General features: G+C 38.8%; 1 protein-coding gene across 1 annotated transcript in view; it reads left to right on the top strand.

Moving 5' to 3' along the window:
- The first annotated feature begins 2,249 nt into the window (after window positions 1–2,249).
- LOC125224893 (transmembrane protein 181) overlaps window positions 2,250–15,734 on the top strand; it is a 34,337-nt gene continuing 20,852 nt past the window's right edge. Inside the window, exons 1-9 of the mRNA XM_048128393.1 lie at window positions 2,250–2,530; window positions 4,715–4,818; window positions 5,320–5,478; window positions 9,533–9,635; window positions 11,366–11,519; window positions 12,319–12,399; window positions 13,641–13,740; window positions 14,203–14,330; window positions 15,351–15,497. Coding sequence (XP_047984350.1) covers window positions 2,382–2,530; window positions 4,715–4,818; window positions 5,320–5,478; window positions 9,533–9,635; window positions 11,366–11,519; window positions 12,319–12,399; window positions 13,641–13,740; window positions 14,203–14,330; window positions 15,351–15,497 — 1,125 coding nt within the window. The 5' untranslated portion in view covers window positions 2,250–2,381. The remainder of the gene's footprint in view (window positions 2,531–4,714; window positions 4,819–5,319; window positions 5,479–9,532; window positions 9,636–11,365; window positions 11,520–12,318; window positions 12,400–13,640; window positions 13,741–14,202; window positions 14,331–15,350; window positions 15,498–15,734) is intronic.

The following is a 15,734-nucleotide window of genomic DNA, read 5'->3' as shown; positions in this document are numbered from 1 at the left end:
GTCAAATATTAATATTAGCGCCATCTAGCCGAGCGTCCCCCAAAGGTGTAACGCCATCTAGGTCTGTATTTTTTTCTGTATGGTACGTTTTTTTCTTAGACTTTATCTGTCTAGATGGAGTTATATATGTCTTTGCCAACAATCTTTCTTGCAGGAAAGTAACACATTTTATTAAAGATTATATTTAAGTATGTATGTAAATTAGTGCGGCTGATCGTATGCTCGTAATATCTGTCTGTCTGTACAGCTTGACAAAAAGTAGTAGAAATGTTTTTTTTATCATAGCAACACTTACTTTTCTCATACAAAAGTGACTCAATAGTTGCCACATCATGCAAAACGATTTACATGGTGACTCCCCTATTATTTTCTACTGTTTTTTTCCCAGAATGTAAGTTCCCGTATAACATTTTGACGATATACTAGTAGGATATATTTGTTAGGTTCCTTCTGGCACCCGAAAGGTCAACCAGAGATCGGAGCATCAAACATCAGGCCCCGCTGTGCGGGGCTTCGTCAATTTATGTAAGGAAACGATGATATTACGATCGGCCTTAATTACTTTTTATAAGTTATCCCTTTGTTACAAATACAATACATATCTAAGTCAAAATGCAAGATTAAAGACAAATTATAAATTATAATACTAGTTGAGACTTTTAGAGCTAATACGATAGAAAATTTCATCTGCCACAGATATAAAATGTAATTCTAGTTCCTATTATAAGTGTCAAATAAATGTTTTAAGTGTTCTCTTACTGTCATAAATTTTTCAAATGTTTGTTTGTTACAAGCAAAGAGCTAATTGTAGAAGAGTTGTAAAGTTCGACATGAAACTTGACAGGACCGTGACAGACCCTTCAACATGAAATTTCGACAGGGGGTCATTTGTCGAATTTTATTGGACTAATATTATTTATTATAGCATTTTTCAAACTCAATGAGTAGGATTACAGTTGTCATCTCCGTATAATTTATTACCTAAAATGCCCAATCTCTCAATTTTATTTTTAAATCATATTATTTATTATTATTTATTTAAGGAGTACCAACAGCTGTTTACACAGATAATAAAACAAAGAGCCAAAACAGGAACTCACAGGTAGTAATTGCCGCTCCAATCGAGTTTGAAATAGTTACGACTACCAAATCATATGGGTTACCATGGCGACAATAATATCATTCTCATATCATTCGCGAAATGAGCCCCGGCTACTTTAAATAAAATAAAAGCTAACGCCATCTGTAACTGTCAATCTAACTAAAGAGACGTGATTTCTTGTACTTTACACATCTTACACAATAAATAAATCTTTGGTTAAAAGAATAAATGTTTGCATGCCTGGTGAAAATATTGTATGTTTTAATAAAGATTGTTGAAAATGTATGTTCGTCTTATTACCTAAAATGTACTCGTATGTGCCTATTAATTTAAAATTGACAATATTTAATGTGCCAACTGTATTTTCCATATCTTCCATAAAAGCATAATATGTAGTCAATACTTGAAACCGATATAAAAAAAACTAAAATATACCGGTATTTTTGAACGCGTACGAAGTAACCAGTTTCCACCCTTGGCTTTAGGAGTCAATAATGAAAATACGAAAATCATAAAATCAACCGTATAAATAAATAACATCATAGATTAAATATAAGAAGATCATACCATCCCATACATTAAAATGCGGCCGCCTAAGACCGCGCGTACACTACACCACACAAAGATGGCGCCACAAAAAATGCCTTGTTGCCATCGATTATTTGTAAATTGGCATTAAGTGTCACTTTCGAGCTATAAATCTATGTCAAAAGTGACACTTAACGCCATCTACAAGTATAATCGAAAGCTACAAGTCATTTTTTGTGTCGCCACCTATCCTATGTGTGGTGTAGTGTATGCGCGTTCTTAGGCGGTCACATTTTAATGTATGGGATGGTATGATCTTAGAGGTATATTTAATCTATGATAACATCAACAAAAATCTGCATACAAAATATTCAACGGTAAACAATGAACAGCTCCTTCGCGGTTACATGTTTCAAAGTTTTATATTTTTTTAACTTTGCCACCTTGTTTACTGACGAAATGGTTTTGCCAAAGTGTACTAAAAATACATCGAATACTTACCTGTGCATAAACTGCTCGAGTCGAGAATCGAGTACCGTCACGCGAATCGATTTCGCTACTCCAAGTTTTCCACCCTCCGAGCGCGCGGCACTAAAAATCAATACATCGCTTGTAAACAACCACTACATGTGGCGATAACTATTTTATTACTAAACCCCTTTATACACAACATTCATGTTCTGTGTGTTTATTTCTATATAGTCAAGCATTCTAATTATTTACTCATAGTTAAAATTAGTGTTTTGAAACCATGGATTCGGCGAACGTCGGCTATTCTTACCACTTACCAGCTGGAGGGTGGAACTATAAAATACGGAATACTCTGTCGCAATTCAGTGATTTGTTTAGTGAATTTAACAAGTATATTGCTCCGGCGTATCACCATGATCGGTGTGAGAGGTAAGTAGTGTGTTTGTAAGTTTATGTAGTAAATTACGTCTTGGTGTTTACTTAGGTACTACGCATAGGTACTTGACATACTTATTGAAGGGATACCCATTTGGTAATAAAGACTTTGTTGCATACAGTATCTAAGGTTTATAGGGCTCTGGTAAGTTATTTCTACTTCTTTAAAATGTAAATTAAGGATGTTGCTTAGCCTAGGCACTTATTTTTAGTGTCGGCAATTTCCTGAGTGTCAAACTAAAGTTAGTCAACAGAGAGGGAAAATCAAGAATGTTAAATTTATTGACATTGAAGGTAATTTAGAAACTAACTTACTTGAAATTAAACTTAAAAAAAAAATCTCCCATTCAAGAATCGAAAGAAAGATAAAAGTAATCGATTCGATTATCGAAACCGGTAAAATGTGTATAAAACCGGAAATCGTCTTATGGGCGAATCCACGTAAAAGTAACGTGAGTCACGACTTCATTGGGTGTTTATTTTAACTAAGCTGCAAATGAAAGAATCTGTGCATAATATCAGGAAAGTAACACTTATTTAAAGATAGATTATCACTTGAACTTGAATCGTAAATAAATGGAACATGCCATAAAATCGTGACTCATGTTACCCTTGCCGCATTGACCCTTATAGCGGAATTAAATTTCCAATTAAATGATCAAACGAAAAGTTCTCCTCTTTCTGGATAGCTTAATAACTTAGTTTTGATTTGGTCTGAATTTCAAACAAATAAGTACATAAGTGATTTAAATAGTGCATTTTCCTCTTATTTCCATTAGTGTATACTGAACATACGTAACTACCTTTTAAATTGTGAACTAATGCATATGTGTCCAGTTTAACAACATATGTGTTGCATGAGAGATGATTTTCTCGCATAGGACAGTACAATAAGTTCAGCATCAACATAATATCAAGTACAATAAGTTCAGGGGGGTTACCATGACGTGCTAAAGCCGTTCAGTTTAGGTTGAGAGAGAGGGACGGAGCTATGTAACTGCTATAGCTGTGTCCCTTTCTCTCAACCTAAACTGAACGTCTTTAGTACGTCATGGTAACCCCCCAGGTTCATGTACCTATACCTATTTAATAATTACTATACCATGTATTTCCATTTTGCGATTTCGGGTATAATAGTCCCATAGTAATAGTTGCGCATAGGTATAATTATGACGTTCTCAAGCAAAAAAGTTAGCCACACAGACTACTAAGAAGGTACTGCGTTACGTGTTTACCCTTTGGGTTCTCTAGCCTCTAACAGCTTACTCTTATAACGGTACAAGTGTCGTCCTTATTAAGTAAGCGAATTATTGAAGACAAGCTTTTGCCCGCGGCTTCGCTCGCGTTAGAAAGATACAAAAAGTACCTAGCCTATGTCACTCTCCATCCCTTCAACTATCCCTTAAAGGAATAAGTTCGCCTTTGTACTGAAACTTTTTATTTTAAATATTATGTGCTATATTCTTTTCCTGTACAATAAAGTGTTTACTTACTTACTTACTTACTATCTCCACTTAAAAAATCACGTCTATTCGTCGCTCCGTTTTGCCGTGAAAGACGGACAAACAAACAGACACACACACTTTCCCATTTATAATATTAGTATGGATGAAGGTTAACCCTGCACTTTGTGATTTCTGGTCCGTTCGACATATAGGCACGTAAAGTACCACCACAGTATAATAAAGAGTACTATCGTACAGTATGGCCATTCCCGCTCCCCGTGAAAGCGCCGCCCACCCCCCCCTCGGTTACCTCACAGTTACCGCCTGTCAAAAACGCGAACAGTCAATCTGTCATATCTCACTCATGCAAGCATGGTGCGCGTTCACCTACACGAGCTTAGAATGTGTATGTGTGCTAGGAACGCGCCTCTTTTATATATTTGATCGCCATGCAGTGTCCGAGATGTGGTACCACTTCTCGCACTAGTACGATAAAGTAGCACCATGCAAGCGCGGATCCAGCTTCGTGCCCAGGAGGGGGGGGGGTTACGTGGTAAAGGCCCAGGCCCCAGAGGGGCGGTCACGTGGTCTATTTGTATGGCCAACCTAGGCTCCAGGGGGGGGTCATGACCCCCATGCAGCTGGGGGGGTCATGACCCCCATGACCCCCCCCCCCCTGGATCCGCGCATGGCACCATGTGTACTGAAAACGCCCTTTATTTTGTGCCTTCAGATCCGTTCCGATGAGGATATACTCGATGCACAAAGGAGAGTTCGTGATGGTCTTCATAGCTTTCTTCGCTTGCTTTGGTCTCGGTGTTTTCATAGGATTAGCTGGTGAGTATTATACCTACTGCAAAATTGTTACTTACCTACATACAACAAGACTACCTACCTACCTACTGCAAACTTGTTATACCTACTTGCATGCTAAAATATCTACTTATCCCGTAGAAAGGAATGTCGCCGGAATGCAGCCAAAATAAGGCACGTCACAGACAGTCTGAAAAATTAATAATCTTTTTTAAGTCTGTGGCGTGCCTTATAGACAAAATAATAAGTGGAAACAAACTTCGATAGATGTCGTTAGGGTACCTCCCTAAGTGCATTTTCACTTTATGCAATCCGATAGCGGTTGTATTACCGATATCCTATATATTAAACCTGCCTTTGACATCCTTCCTACAACCGATATCGGATCGAATAATGTGAAAACGAACTAAAGGCCCACTTAGTAGTAATATTTGCTGTCGTTGGTTCAGGTCTTGCTAAGCGCGATTGATAGATGTGTCTGATGGATACAACATTAATTTAAAATCAAAATAATTGTTTTTCCAGGCCCCTCACCCACATCCACAACAGCTGTCACCGCTTCGAGTATCCTAACCAACTCGAGCAACATCTACAGCGGACCTTTTCATCTACACAGCCCGTCTTTGGGCACTAAAGTGCAGCAACTTTGGCTGTTAGCTGAGATTAATACTAATAACAATGACGGTAAGGTTTTACCTAATATCACAAGGCAAGGGTTTAAGGCCTGGGGGCCGATTTTTGAGTCTCACTGTCACTAAAATACCGGTTGAAAACGGTGAATTGCCTATTATTTTCAGTGACAATTTTCTGAATTCGACCGCCGTGAGACTCAAAAATCGGCCCCCTGAGTGCATTGAAGCTCATACCAAGTGTCTCGAGTGCACGCTATGCACTTAGTGCATTTTCACATTATAATGAATAAATAGGTATTATAGGACATTCTTACACAAATTGACTGAGCCCCACGGTAAGTTTAAGAAGGCTTGTATTGTGGGTACTCAGACAACGATAGGTAAACATAACATACCTTTTATACATAGAAAACGTCCATGACTCAGGAACAAATATCTGTGCTCATCACACAAATAAATCCCTTTACCAGAATTCGAACCCAGGACCGCGGCTCAGAAGGCAGGGTCACTACTGACTGAGCCAAACCGGTCGGTTATCACATCCGATATCGGATGTAGGAAGGATTTCAAAGGAAAAATCAATGATGGCGCCATGGCGGCGTAAATCTAAATATATAAAAGAAGAAGCTGACTGACTGACTGACTGACTGACTGACTGACATATCAACGCACAGCCGAAACCGCTGGTCCTAGAGATTTCAAATTTGGCACGTAGGTTCCTTATATAGTGTAGAGGAGCACTAAGAAAGGATTTTCCAAAATTCACCTCCTAAGGGGGTCAAATGGGGGTTCAAAGTTTGTATGGGGAAACAAGATTAGTTTGACTATTTTATTTGAAACTTCACAGGAAGATTCCTTAAGACATATGAATGAATACGTGTTTCAGGTTTTTTGAAAATTTAACCCCTAAAAGGATGAAAAGGGGGTGATAAAGTCAAAAAATCAATATGGGTATCGTTTTTATGGTTTATCGGGTCGCTGATCACGATAAATACAACGTTTTTAAAATCTAACGAGGCGGAAGTGAAATACCTTCTCCCCTGTTGTGGTGCAATGGGGTTTAAATATCAAAAAAATATATAAAAGAAGATATTGACTGACTGACTGACATATCAACGCACAGCTGAAACCGCTGGTCCTAGAGATGTCAAATTTGGCACGTAGGTTTTTTATATAGTGTAGAGGAGCACTAAGAAAGGATTTTTCAAAATTCGCCTCCTAAGGGGGTCAAATGGGGGTTCAAAGTTTGTATGGGGAAACAATGTTAGTTTCACTGTTTTATTCTAAACTTCACAGGAGGGATCCTAAAAATATATGACTAAAGATGTGTTTCAGGTTTTTTGAAAATTTAACCCCTAAAAGGGTGAAAAGGGGGTGATAAATTCAAAAAAACAATATGGGTATCGTTTTTATGATTAATCGGGTCGCTGATCACGATAAATACAACGCTTTTAAAATCTAACGAGGCGGAAGTGAAATACCTTCTCCCCTGTTATAGTGCAATGGGGTTTAAATGTCATAAAATAAATAAAAGAAGAAACTGACTGACTGACTAACTGACATATCAACACACAGCCGAAACCGCTGGTCCTAGAGATTTCAAATTTGGCACATAGGTTCCTTATATGGCGTAGAGGAGCACTAAGAAAGGATTTTTCAAAATTCTCCTCTTAAAAGGGTGAAATGGGGGTTCAAAGTTTGTATGGGGACACAAGATTAGTTTGACTATTTTTTTCGAAACTTCACAGGAGGATTCCTAAAGACATATGACTAAATACATGTTTCAGGTTTTTTGAAAATTTGACCCCTAAAGGGGTGCAAAGGGGGTAAAGTCAAAAACACAATATGGGTATCGTTTATATGGTTTATCGGGTCGCTGATCACGATAAATACAACGATTTTAAAATCTAATGAGGTGGAAAAGAAATTTTCTCCCCTGTTGTTGAGCAACGGGGTTAAAATATCCAAAATAGCCATAAGTATAGGTTTAGTTTTTATCTTTACTTCTGGTTCAAGAGATTTCAAATTGACACGGAAGTTCCTTAGAGGAGCACTAAGAAAGGATTTTTCAAAGTTCACCTCCTAGCATGATAATTTGACAGGGGCAAGGACAGGGACAGAGACAGGGACAGGGACAGGGACAGGGTCAGGGACAGGAACGGGATAGGGTTAGGGTTAGGGTTAGGGATAGGGATAGGGATAGTGATAGGGATAGGGGTAGGGGTAGGGGTAGGGGTAGGGGTAGGCGTAGGCGTAGGGCTAGGGATAGGGATAGGGATAGGGATAGGGATAGGGATAGGGATAGGGATAGGGATGGGGATGGGGATGGGGATAGGGATAGGGATAGGGATAGGGATAGGGGACGGGGACGGGGACGGGGACGGGGACGGGGACAGGGACAGGGACAGTGATAGGGATAGGGGACGGGGATAGGGATAGGGGAGGGACGGCGACAGGGACGGGACGGGGTCGGGGACAAGGATAGAGATAGGGACGGGGATAAGAATAGGGATTGGGGTCGGAATAATCGGTCGGCAATCGATATCTAGGCAGTGTAAAATGCAGGTGGCTCAGTGGGAAGGGATTAGTAAGTAGGCATCGGCGAGTATCCTGCATCCGTAATAACTAATACATTCAATGTGCTGTAAGAAAATCGTTGTTTGCTTGCCTTTCATATGTTTACGTTTGCAATAAGTATAAGCAAAATGGAAAAAATTGTAAGCGATAATGCAAGGAAGTACTTTTTACCCTACCGACCATAGCGTCGAGATACTGGCTATGTGGGTTGTATGAAGTTTCCCCAGTATAAATATTTATATAGGTAAAATACATACATATTCGTACCTACTACCTACGCTGTGGTCGCTGTGTAACAATTCTACAATCATTGCAAGAATTTTTTTTAAAACAATAGTAATATGTGTAAGGTACAGTCAGCCAAAAAGCAGTGTAAGGTTCTTGGCTGACCGCGTACAGCAAATAGATCAGTTACAATGGCCCCCCAGTCGAGAATTGCCCCGCTTTACCTTAATCGAAATAACCGCGGACAGATGTACCTACAAAGAAACCTACGGATCCAAATGAAAGTCTTATTTTTTGTAAACGTTTCAATAAGAATACTTTTATTACGCGGGCGAAGCCGCGGGTAAAAGCTAGTATATAATATAGGATATCGGTCCAACATCCGATATCGGATCGGATAGTGTGAAAACGCACTTATGCTTAGTAAGCGTATCAGTAGCTCCCCCTATCGCTCTTCTGTAGTGATGCGAACGGCGCGAACCAGAACGAGTTTCGATCCCCACGTTCCGTCAACGATTGTCTCTTCGACTAAAATTCTGTTTGATGATGATGATATTGATGATACTCCTTAGTAACATCAAAGACATATCGTCACTACTTTTAAAGAATCTCGTATCTCACGCTGTTTCTCAAAGTTAAAACGCAGTAAGTCTATATGCATTCCATACATACTTACTACAATTTTCTTTTCATTGACAGACGAAGATACAAGTTTTTTTAAAAGTAGTGACGATATGTAATTCCGTATAGACGGATAAATTCTAAGAAAAAAAACTTACCTCAAAGACATAGAGAAAAAGGTACCTACGGTGGCCTAGATGGCGTTACATCTTTGGGGAACGCTCGGCTAGATGGCTCTAATATTAATATTTGACATTTTAACACATATCAAACTAACAATATGGGCCAAATTGACAAAACTGAGGTTCAAAAGTTTTAGGTTGTGTCGAGAGATGGCAGTCTTTGCACTGTGATTGCAGAGTGACTCTCTATAGAACTCGATCCTCTTTGGTAACATCTACCTACGTTTATTTAGATACCTACCACCAGCAATCTTAGACCGATTGTTGAAGCATAGTTTTCCATACACAAGAGTTAGTGCGTTTTCACATTATCCGATCCGATATTGGATGTAGGACCGATATCCCATACATTTAAGCCGCCAACTTTGATTTTTGCCTTTGAAATCCTTCCGATATCGGATCGGATAATGTAAAAAACACACTTACAGTCATATCATCCTCTTTACCGCCGTAACTGAATTTCTAGCAAACCTAACCTAACACAACTATTGTTTTTTGCAGAAGAAATTTTCGACAAGAGTTTCCAAATAAGTATATCTATAGACGGAGTATTAAGTGATCATACGACCTTCAACTTGCTGCCAGAAAGCGAGCTAACCAACAGGTAATCTTTACACATACCCATTATAAGTATGTACAGTCAACCAATTTTAATTTTGGGCCACTGTAACCCTTTCACAATAAACTTCACTGACTTGACTTATTTCAAATAAAGCATGGTGTTAATAAGACAAGGTTCTAGAATGGTCTAGGATTCATATTAGTTAATGTACTACCTATGTAGATATAGACCTATACTGACTGAATCTTGAACGAAGCGAAGGATTCTATTATTGAATCCTGAGCATAACGAGGAAAACTCCCTCTCAAAAAAGGGCCTTTCCGAAATAGAACATGTTTTAAGTTTCAGACACGTTTGCCATCGATGCCACTAGGTTTATAATAAATTTGAAATTGGCAAATGTCTGCCTTGGTTGAGACTGGCGCGGCCTCTGGATCGATACTCCAGCGCTCTGCCAACTGAGACACCAAAATAAATGTTTTTTGACGATAAACTAATCAGCAGCTATCTTATTGTCGTTATTAAAGATGCACCGAATATTCGGTTACTATTCGGTATCCGGCCTATTCGGCCCTTATTTTAATATTCGGCCGGATACAGGATAGTGACGTACTATCCGGCCGGATACCGGATGTGCTATTTTTGATTGAATGATTTTGGGGTAAACAAATTAAATGTAAAAAAAAACAGTTACGGTTATAATACTTATAATCATAGCCCTTTATTATATATACAAAAACATTTAAACAAAAAATAAAACCGCCTTCAAAAAAAGCGTGTTACAAAACACGGAGAAACTAAAAAGCCAAAAATAATAAACCTTCGAATTCAGATTTCTTATCGGATTACAATAATCTAAACATCCAAATTATAAACAAATCAATTATTTTTGTAGTCGGTACCAGACCTGTTCGTCGCCTTGCTATTTCCTGTTTGCCCCACCCAACCATACGCAGGCTGGCCCCGACTCCAAAAATAATTGATTTGTTTATAATTTGGATGTTTAGATTATTGCAATCCGATAAGAAATCTGAATTCGAAGGTTTATTATTTTTGGCTTTTTAGTTTCTCCGTGTTTTGTAACACGCTTTTTTTGAAGGCGGTTTTATTTTTTGTTAAAAAGTAAATTTATTTGTTGATTTTTAGTGGTTCCTAGTGATATTATATGTATCAGCCCGAATATATGTACAGTAGTGAAAGAATTATCCTTTAACTCCTAACCATTGAGGAGTTGACCTTCCATCATCAGCTCAGCCACATAAAATTATTACCATCAGGCGTAAATACTGGTGTACCTTTGAAAAATACACTAAAAACATTACATGTGCCTATAACATTTGAAGAGTTCCCTCGATTTCTCCAAGATCCCATCATCAGACCCCGACTTGGTGCCAATGGGACCATCTCGGGGTTATACCCGTTCGATCAAAAAAAAAATTTTGAAAATCGGTCCACGATTCTCGGAGATATCGAGTAACATACATACAAAAAAAAAAAAAAAAAACATTCAGTCGAATTGAGAACCTCCTCCTTTTTTGAAGTCGGTTAAAAACCGGACTCCGCGCGAAGTTCACTACGAAATAATAGTCAAAACCTGCACGACGCGCCCGCTCCCTGCTTAAGTTGTAGGTATTGTAGGTAAAATTCTACTGTCGGAATATTCGGCGGCCGGATACCGAATATTCGGCCGATTGTTGGGCCGATTATTCGGTATCCGGCCAAACAAGTATTCGTTGCATCTCTAGTCGTTATCCATGCCGTAACACTTTCAGAACACAACACTTAAAGTGCAAGCAGCAAGTCTGTGAAGAAGTACTAGTTTTACACCTGGGTTCGCTCGAGTACACGCACTATATGCTGCACGTTCATTTCTACGGCCTTCAGGAGTTCCACAAGCGGTATTTTATTAAGGAGATATTTTTCTACGTGAGTATAATACATATTATCCGATCCGATATCGGATGTAGAACCGATATCCCATACAGGATGTATTTTGATAGCGGATCAGTGAGGGCAGCTCCTGTGCTGCTACGCGAAACGGTCTTAGAAGACCTTCCACCTATTTCAAATTGATGAAGATTGTCGTTTACAGATTTTGGAAAAACATACAGGGTGCGAGAAAAAGGTAATTTTTTTCTCGACCCTGTATGTTTTTTCTAAAATCTGTAAACGCGAATTTTCAGAAGTTAAAAATGGAACAAAGGTCTTCTAAGACCATTTTTGAGTGGCAGCAGGGATCTGATAGCTGCCTTTACAAGTTTACACCCTGTATATTAAAGGCGCCATCTCTGACATTGGCCTTTGACATCCGATATCGGATCGGATAACGCTCTTATGGTGCCATATCCGATCGGATGAGAAGATAATCATAATGTGAAAGTTTTGCCCACTCTTCGCCATTCTTCAGTGAGTGAACTTTATTGGTTGGTATACGCCACTGAACTAAGGGAATGCATGGATAAATTCGCATTCGCACACATACAGTAGGCCTCCGTGGCTCAGTTGGTGAGAGAGATGGCTCCGGCAAAGCCATTGGTCGCAGATTCGAGTCCTGCCGGAGGTGTCAGTTTTTCCATTTTTCCTTTAAATTTAAAAATTTGGCTTTAAATTTAGTGGATTTATTGGTTGATATTTTCCAGCTTCACACTAGGCTATGCCTGTAACATGGCACCCAGATTCTCTTAGATTTAGAGTTAGGTCTTTTACCTTAATCTTTATGTTTCAGTTTAAAACGTACAACCCGGCCTTCACGCAGATGGAGACATGGTTCCGCTTCATGTTTCTACTCACCACTTTCACTGTCGCCGTGAGTATTACCTAGCCATTTTCGCACTTTCATAGTTGCATCCTAATGAAGCTGCGCCGCACGAATATGAGCATTTTCAGAATTTGGGACCCCCCAATTAGCGTAAGTTGTTAACAAAAATTAACTCACTGTCAGTTTTCGTGACGATAATTAAGCATGAAATTTCTATAAAAGTATGGTTTTTGTGATAATTACATAAACTTTAAGCCATAATCTACATTCAGAATGTGAAATAAGTAAATTTTTAGATTTTAATCCTTAATTGTCGTCACAAAACTGACAGCTAGTTAATTTTTGTTAACAGCTTATGCTAATTGGGGTGTCCCAAATTCTGAAAATGCTCGTATACATGGTTTTCCTAAAAAAAAATCTCGGTTTTAGAAGCTTCCCGCGTCAAACAACTAAATTATAGTTTGAACTGTCTCCTGCCGTGTTTTCGGGCCGATACGACCATTAACTTCAAACCTTCAAGAAAAGAACCTTTCTGGTGTTTCGGGTGTCCTGTCTGCCATGCCATAAGGCGACCTGTCTGCTCGTTTACCTCTTATTGCAAAAAACGTCATAATTATAGTTATTATAAGCTATATTGTCTAGTCCGATTCCCGTACAATAAAATATTCTCCTTCATCGAAATCTATCCGGTAAATAGTAGATATCATCATTGAAAATCAGGGCCGGATTGAGAGACCTAACATCTGAAAAGTAATTGATTTGAATCTACGACCTCTTTGAAAGCAACATGATGACCTTACTTAATATAATACATACATCAGCGAGAGCTGTGAGTAACCAATTGAAGCAATTAGGTTGTCTAGCACAATCTAGACGTGAGTTTTGAATGATTCACGGTTATTTTCATTAGACTCAAAAAAATCAAAAAGGTAATCACGGTCTATATCTCGGTCAATATAAGTCTAATCTAGACGTGATCTAGATATTTACTATCCAGACAAAATTTAAACTATAGTTATTCCAAGCTTCTGTCCGTGGTGAAATTATTATTTCCGTAATTCCATTACAGAAACTCTATATTCTTATGTTGTTATTGTTATGTTGTTGTTGTTGTTGTTTTATTTCACTCTATGTTCTTTCTCGGGAGCTCGGGATTAACATTCTTCTATCATTAAACGATTCTAGCGTCGATATATGGGGCTTCGGCGGTTGCGCGTATTTTTTAAATTCTGCTTTGATTAAACCTATATACAGTTAAAAATGAAATTATTTCCGATACCTTATTCCAGTGTTGGTTCGCGCACTCGCTGAGAAAGTACTCGACACACGACTGGGCGATCGAGCAGAAGTGGCTGTCGTTGTTGCTGCCAATGCTGCTACTGTACAATGGTGATTTCCTATCTTGATTTAGATCAAATGTACGTCGGTAGGTATCTTTCGCGAACCTGTGAGGGGGACACCAATATTTACCGACCATAGTGGAAATATGGCCCGTTTAGAAGCTCCTGAAATGATTTTGAATGGATACGCCGCAAAATAGTATATTTTATGTAGTTTTCATATTATCAAGAATGAAGAAATTGAATATATTGTAGAAAAAAACGTCCTAAATAAAATAACTTTCTTAATGGTCCTTCGAACCGGATTTTTAAGCACCGAACCTGATATTTGTCAAACTATTTTGATACATGATGTCAGTCGCATGTGTATTTCACTAGTACTTTCCCATCTACCTTCATATCTTGGCACGGACGACTGACATAAACTACATATTATTCTGGTGTCGTGTTCTTAACTAAATGTGCCTACATATGTCTTAAATGTTGTGACATGTTCAATTATTGTCCACAGACCCGATCTTCCCCCTCCGTCTAGTCTCCGGCAGCTGTTTCGCGCCGCTACTTGACTCCATCTTCCAGACAACCTTCCTGGCTTGCGTCATGTTATCTTGGCTAGCCCTCTACCATGGACTTAGACAGGTAATTTGCTTTTTAGTTTTACCTAGCTATCATATCTACCGTAAAAATGAACATCTGAAATAGTTAAATCATCGACAGGAAAAAATATAAATAGTCATCCGGTTCGAAGGACCAAAGTTTCCACACAATTTCCTATCCAGATATGTACTTAGCTTTTACTAACTCTACAATCTGCGTATTTAAAAAATTAAGTACAAAACGGGAAGCTTCAGCCCAAAAATTTTGCAATAAATTTTGGAACGCACTCCTACAAATACGAGTATGTATGTAAGAGTAATTTTGTAATTTAACTCTGAGATCGACGACAGAAAGAAATGTAATATGTCAAATCCAATCGAAAACCATAACAAATACGACATTGGGCCGAGGCTATTTTGTCCATAAATAACCAATATCCCTAACCAATAATAAGGTTTTTTACCTTTAATAGGTTCTGAAGTTTAATATAGTGGCCCAAAATGATCACCAGCTGCTACCCCCAGCCCACACCAGATAGGCAGACCGAAAAAGACATGACGAGATTATTTAGATTAGATGCCTTTCGCCGGGATCGGCAGGATCTTGCTTTAAGAGAATTCGATTGGAAGTGGTTAATGGACCAGGAGTGGCACACATTATAGTTATTTGTTATACAAGGGGACAAAGTTGTATTTTAACGCCGAGTGTGGAATTGCGAGTTTTTTAACACACGAGAAGTAAAATACATTTGCACCCGAGTGTAACACAAAACTTTTCCCCTCACTGTAGCGAGGAAACTACAACGCAAAAAATGTGTTTACCACTGCTTCCAGTAGTTCCACAGGTGGTAAATCATCTTTATTACTAGATTCACCTACTTTTATCAATTTTAAAGCAGTTAATTTGACTTTATTCAAGGTTAAGTTACTTTGTCCACTAGTGGATAAAATGCGTTTTTACCCGCTGGTATTAAAGGACAAAACACGTGTTTCCGAGCTAGTGAGGGGAAAAATATATTTATAAACACTTTAATAGGTGCTTGAGTAATTTTTTTTCTTGCAGAACGAGCGAGGGTTCCTGTCATTCTACCTAGTGAAGCTGGTGGTGGTGGGCGCGGCGTGGACGCCGGGCGTGGTGCTCGCCGTCTGGCAGAAGTACCGCGGCTACCAGGACCCCACATACAACTACATGTTAAACCCCAACTACGAGGTAAATAAGTGATATAACCACAAAATTAAAATTTTGAAAAAACCCCCGACCGCGACCTAGTGGACCGATTTTCATGAAACATGGCTAAGAACACTCTCGACTAACTCAGCTTTCAGATAAAAAAAACTAAATCAAAATCGGTTCATCCGTTCGAGAGCTACGATGCCACAGACAGACACACACACAGACAGACAGACAGACATACACACAGACAGACACGTCAAACTTATAACACCC

The sequence above is a fragment of the Leguminivora glycinivorella genome, chromosome 3, assembly GCF_023078275.1.
Source record: "Leguminivora glycinivorella isolate SPB_JAAS2020 chromosome 3, LegGlyc_1.1, whole genome shotgun sequence".
Taxonomy (NCBI): domain Eukaryota; kingdom Metazoa; phylum Arthropoda; class Insecta; order Lepidoptera; family Tortricidae; genus Leguminivora; species Leguminivora glycinivorella.
This window is presented reverse-complemented; position numbering and strand designations above follow the sequence as displayed.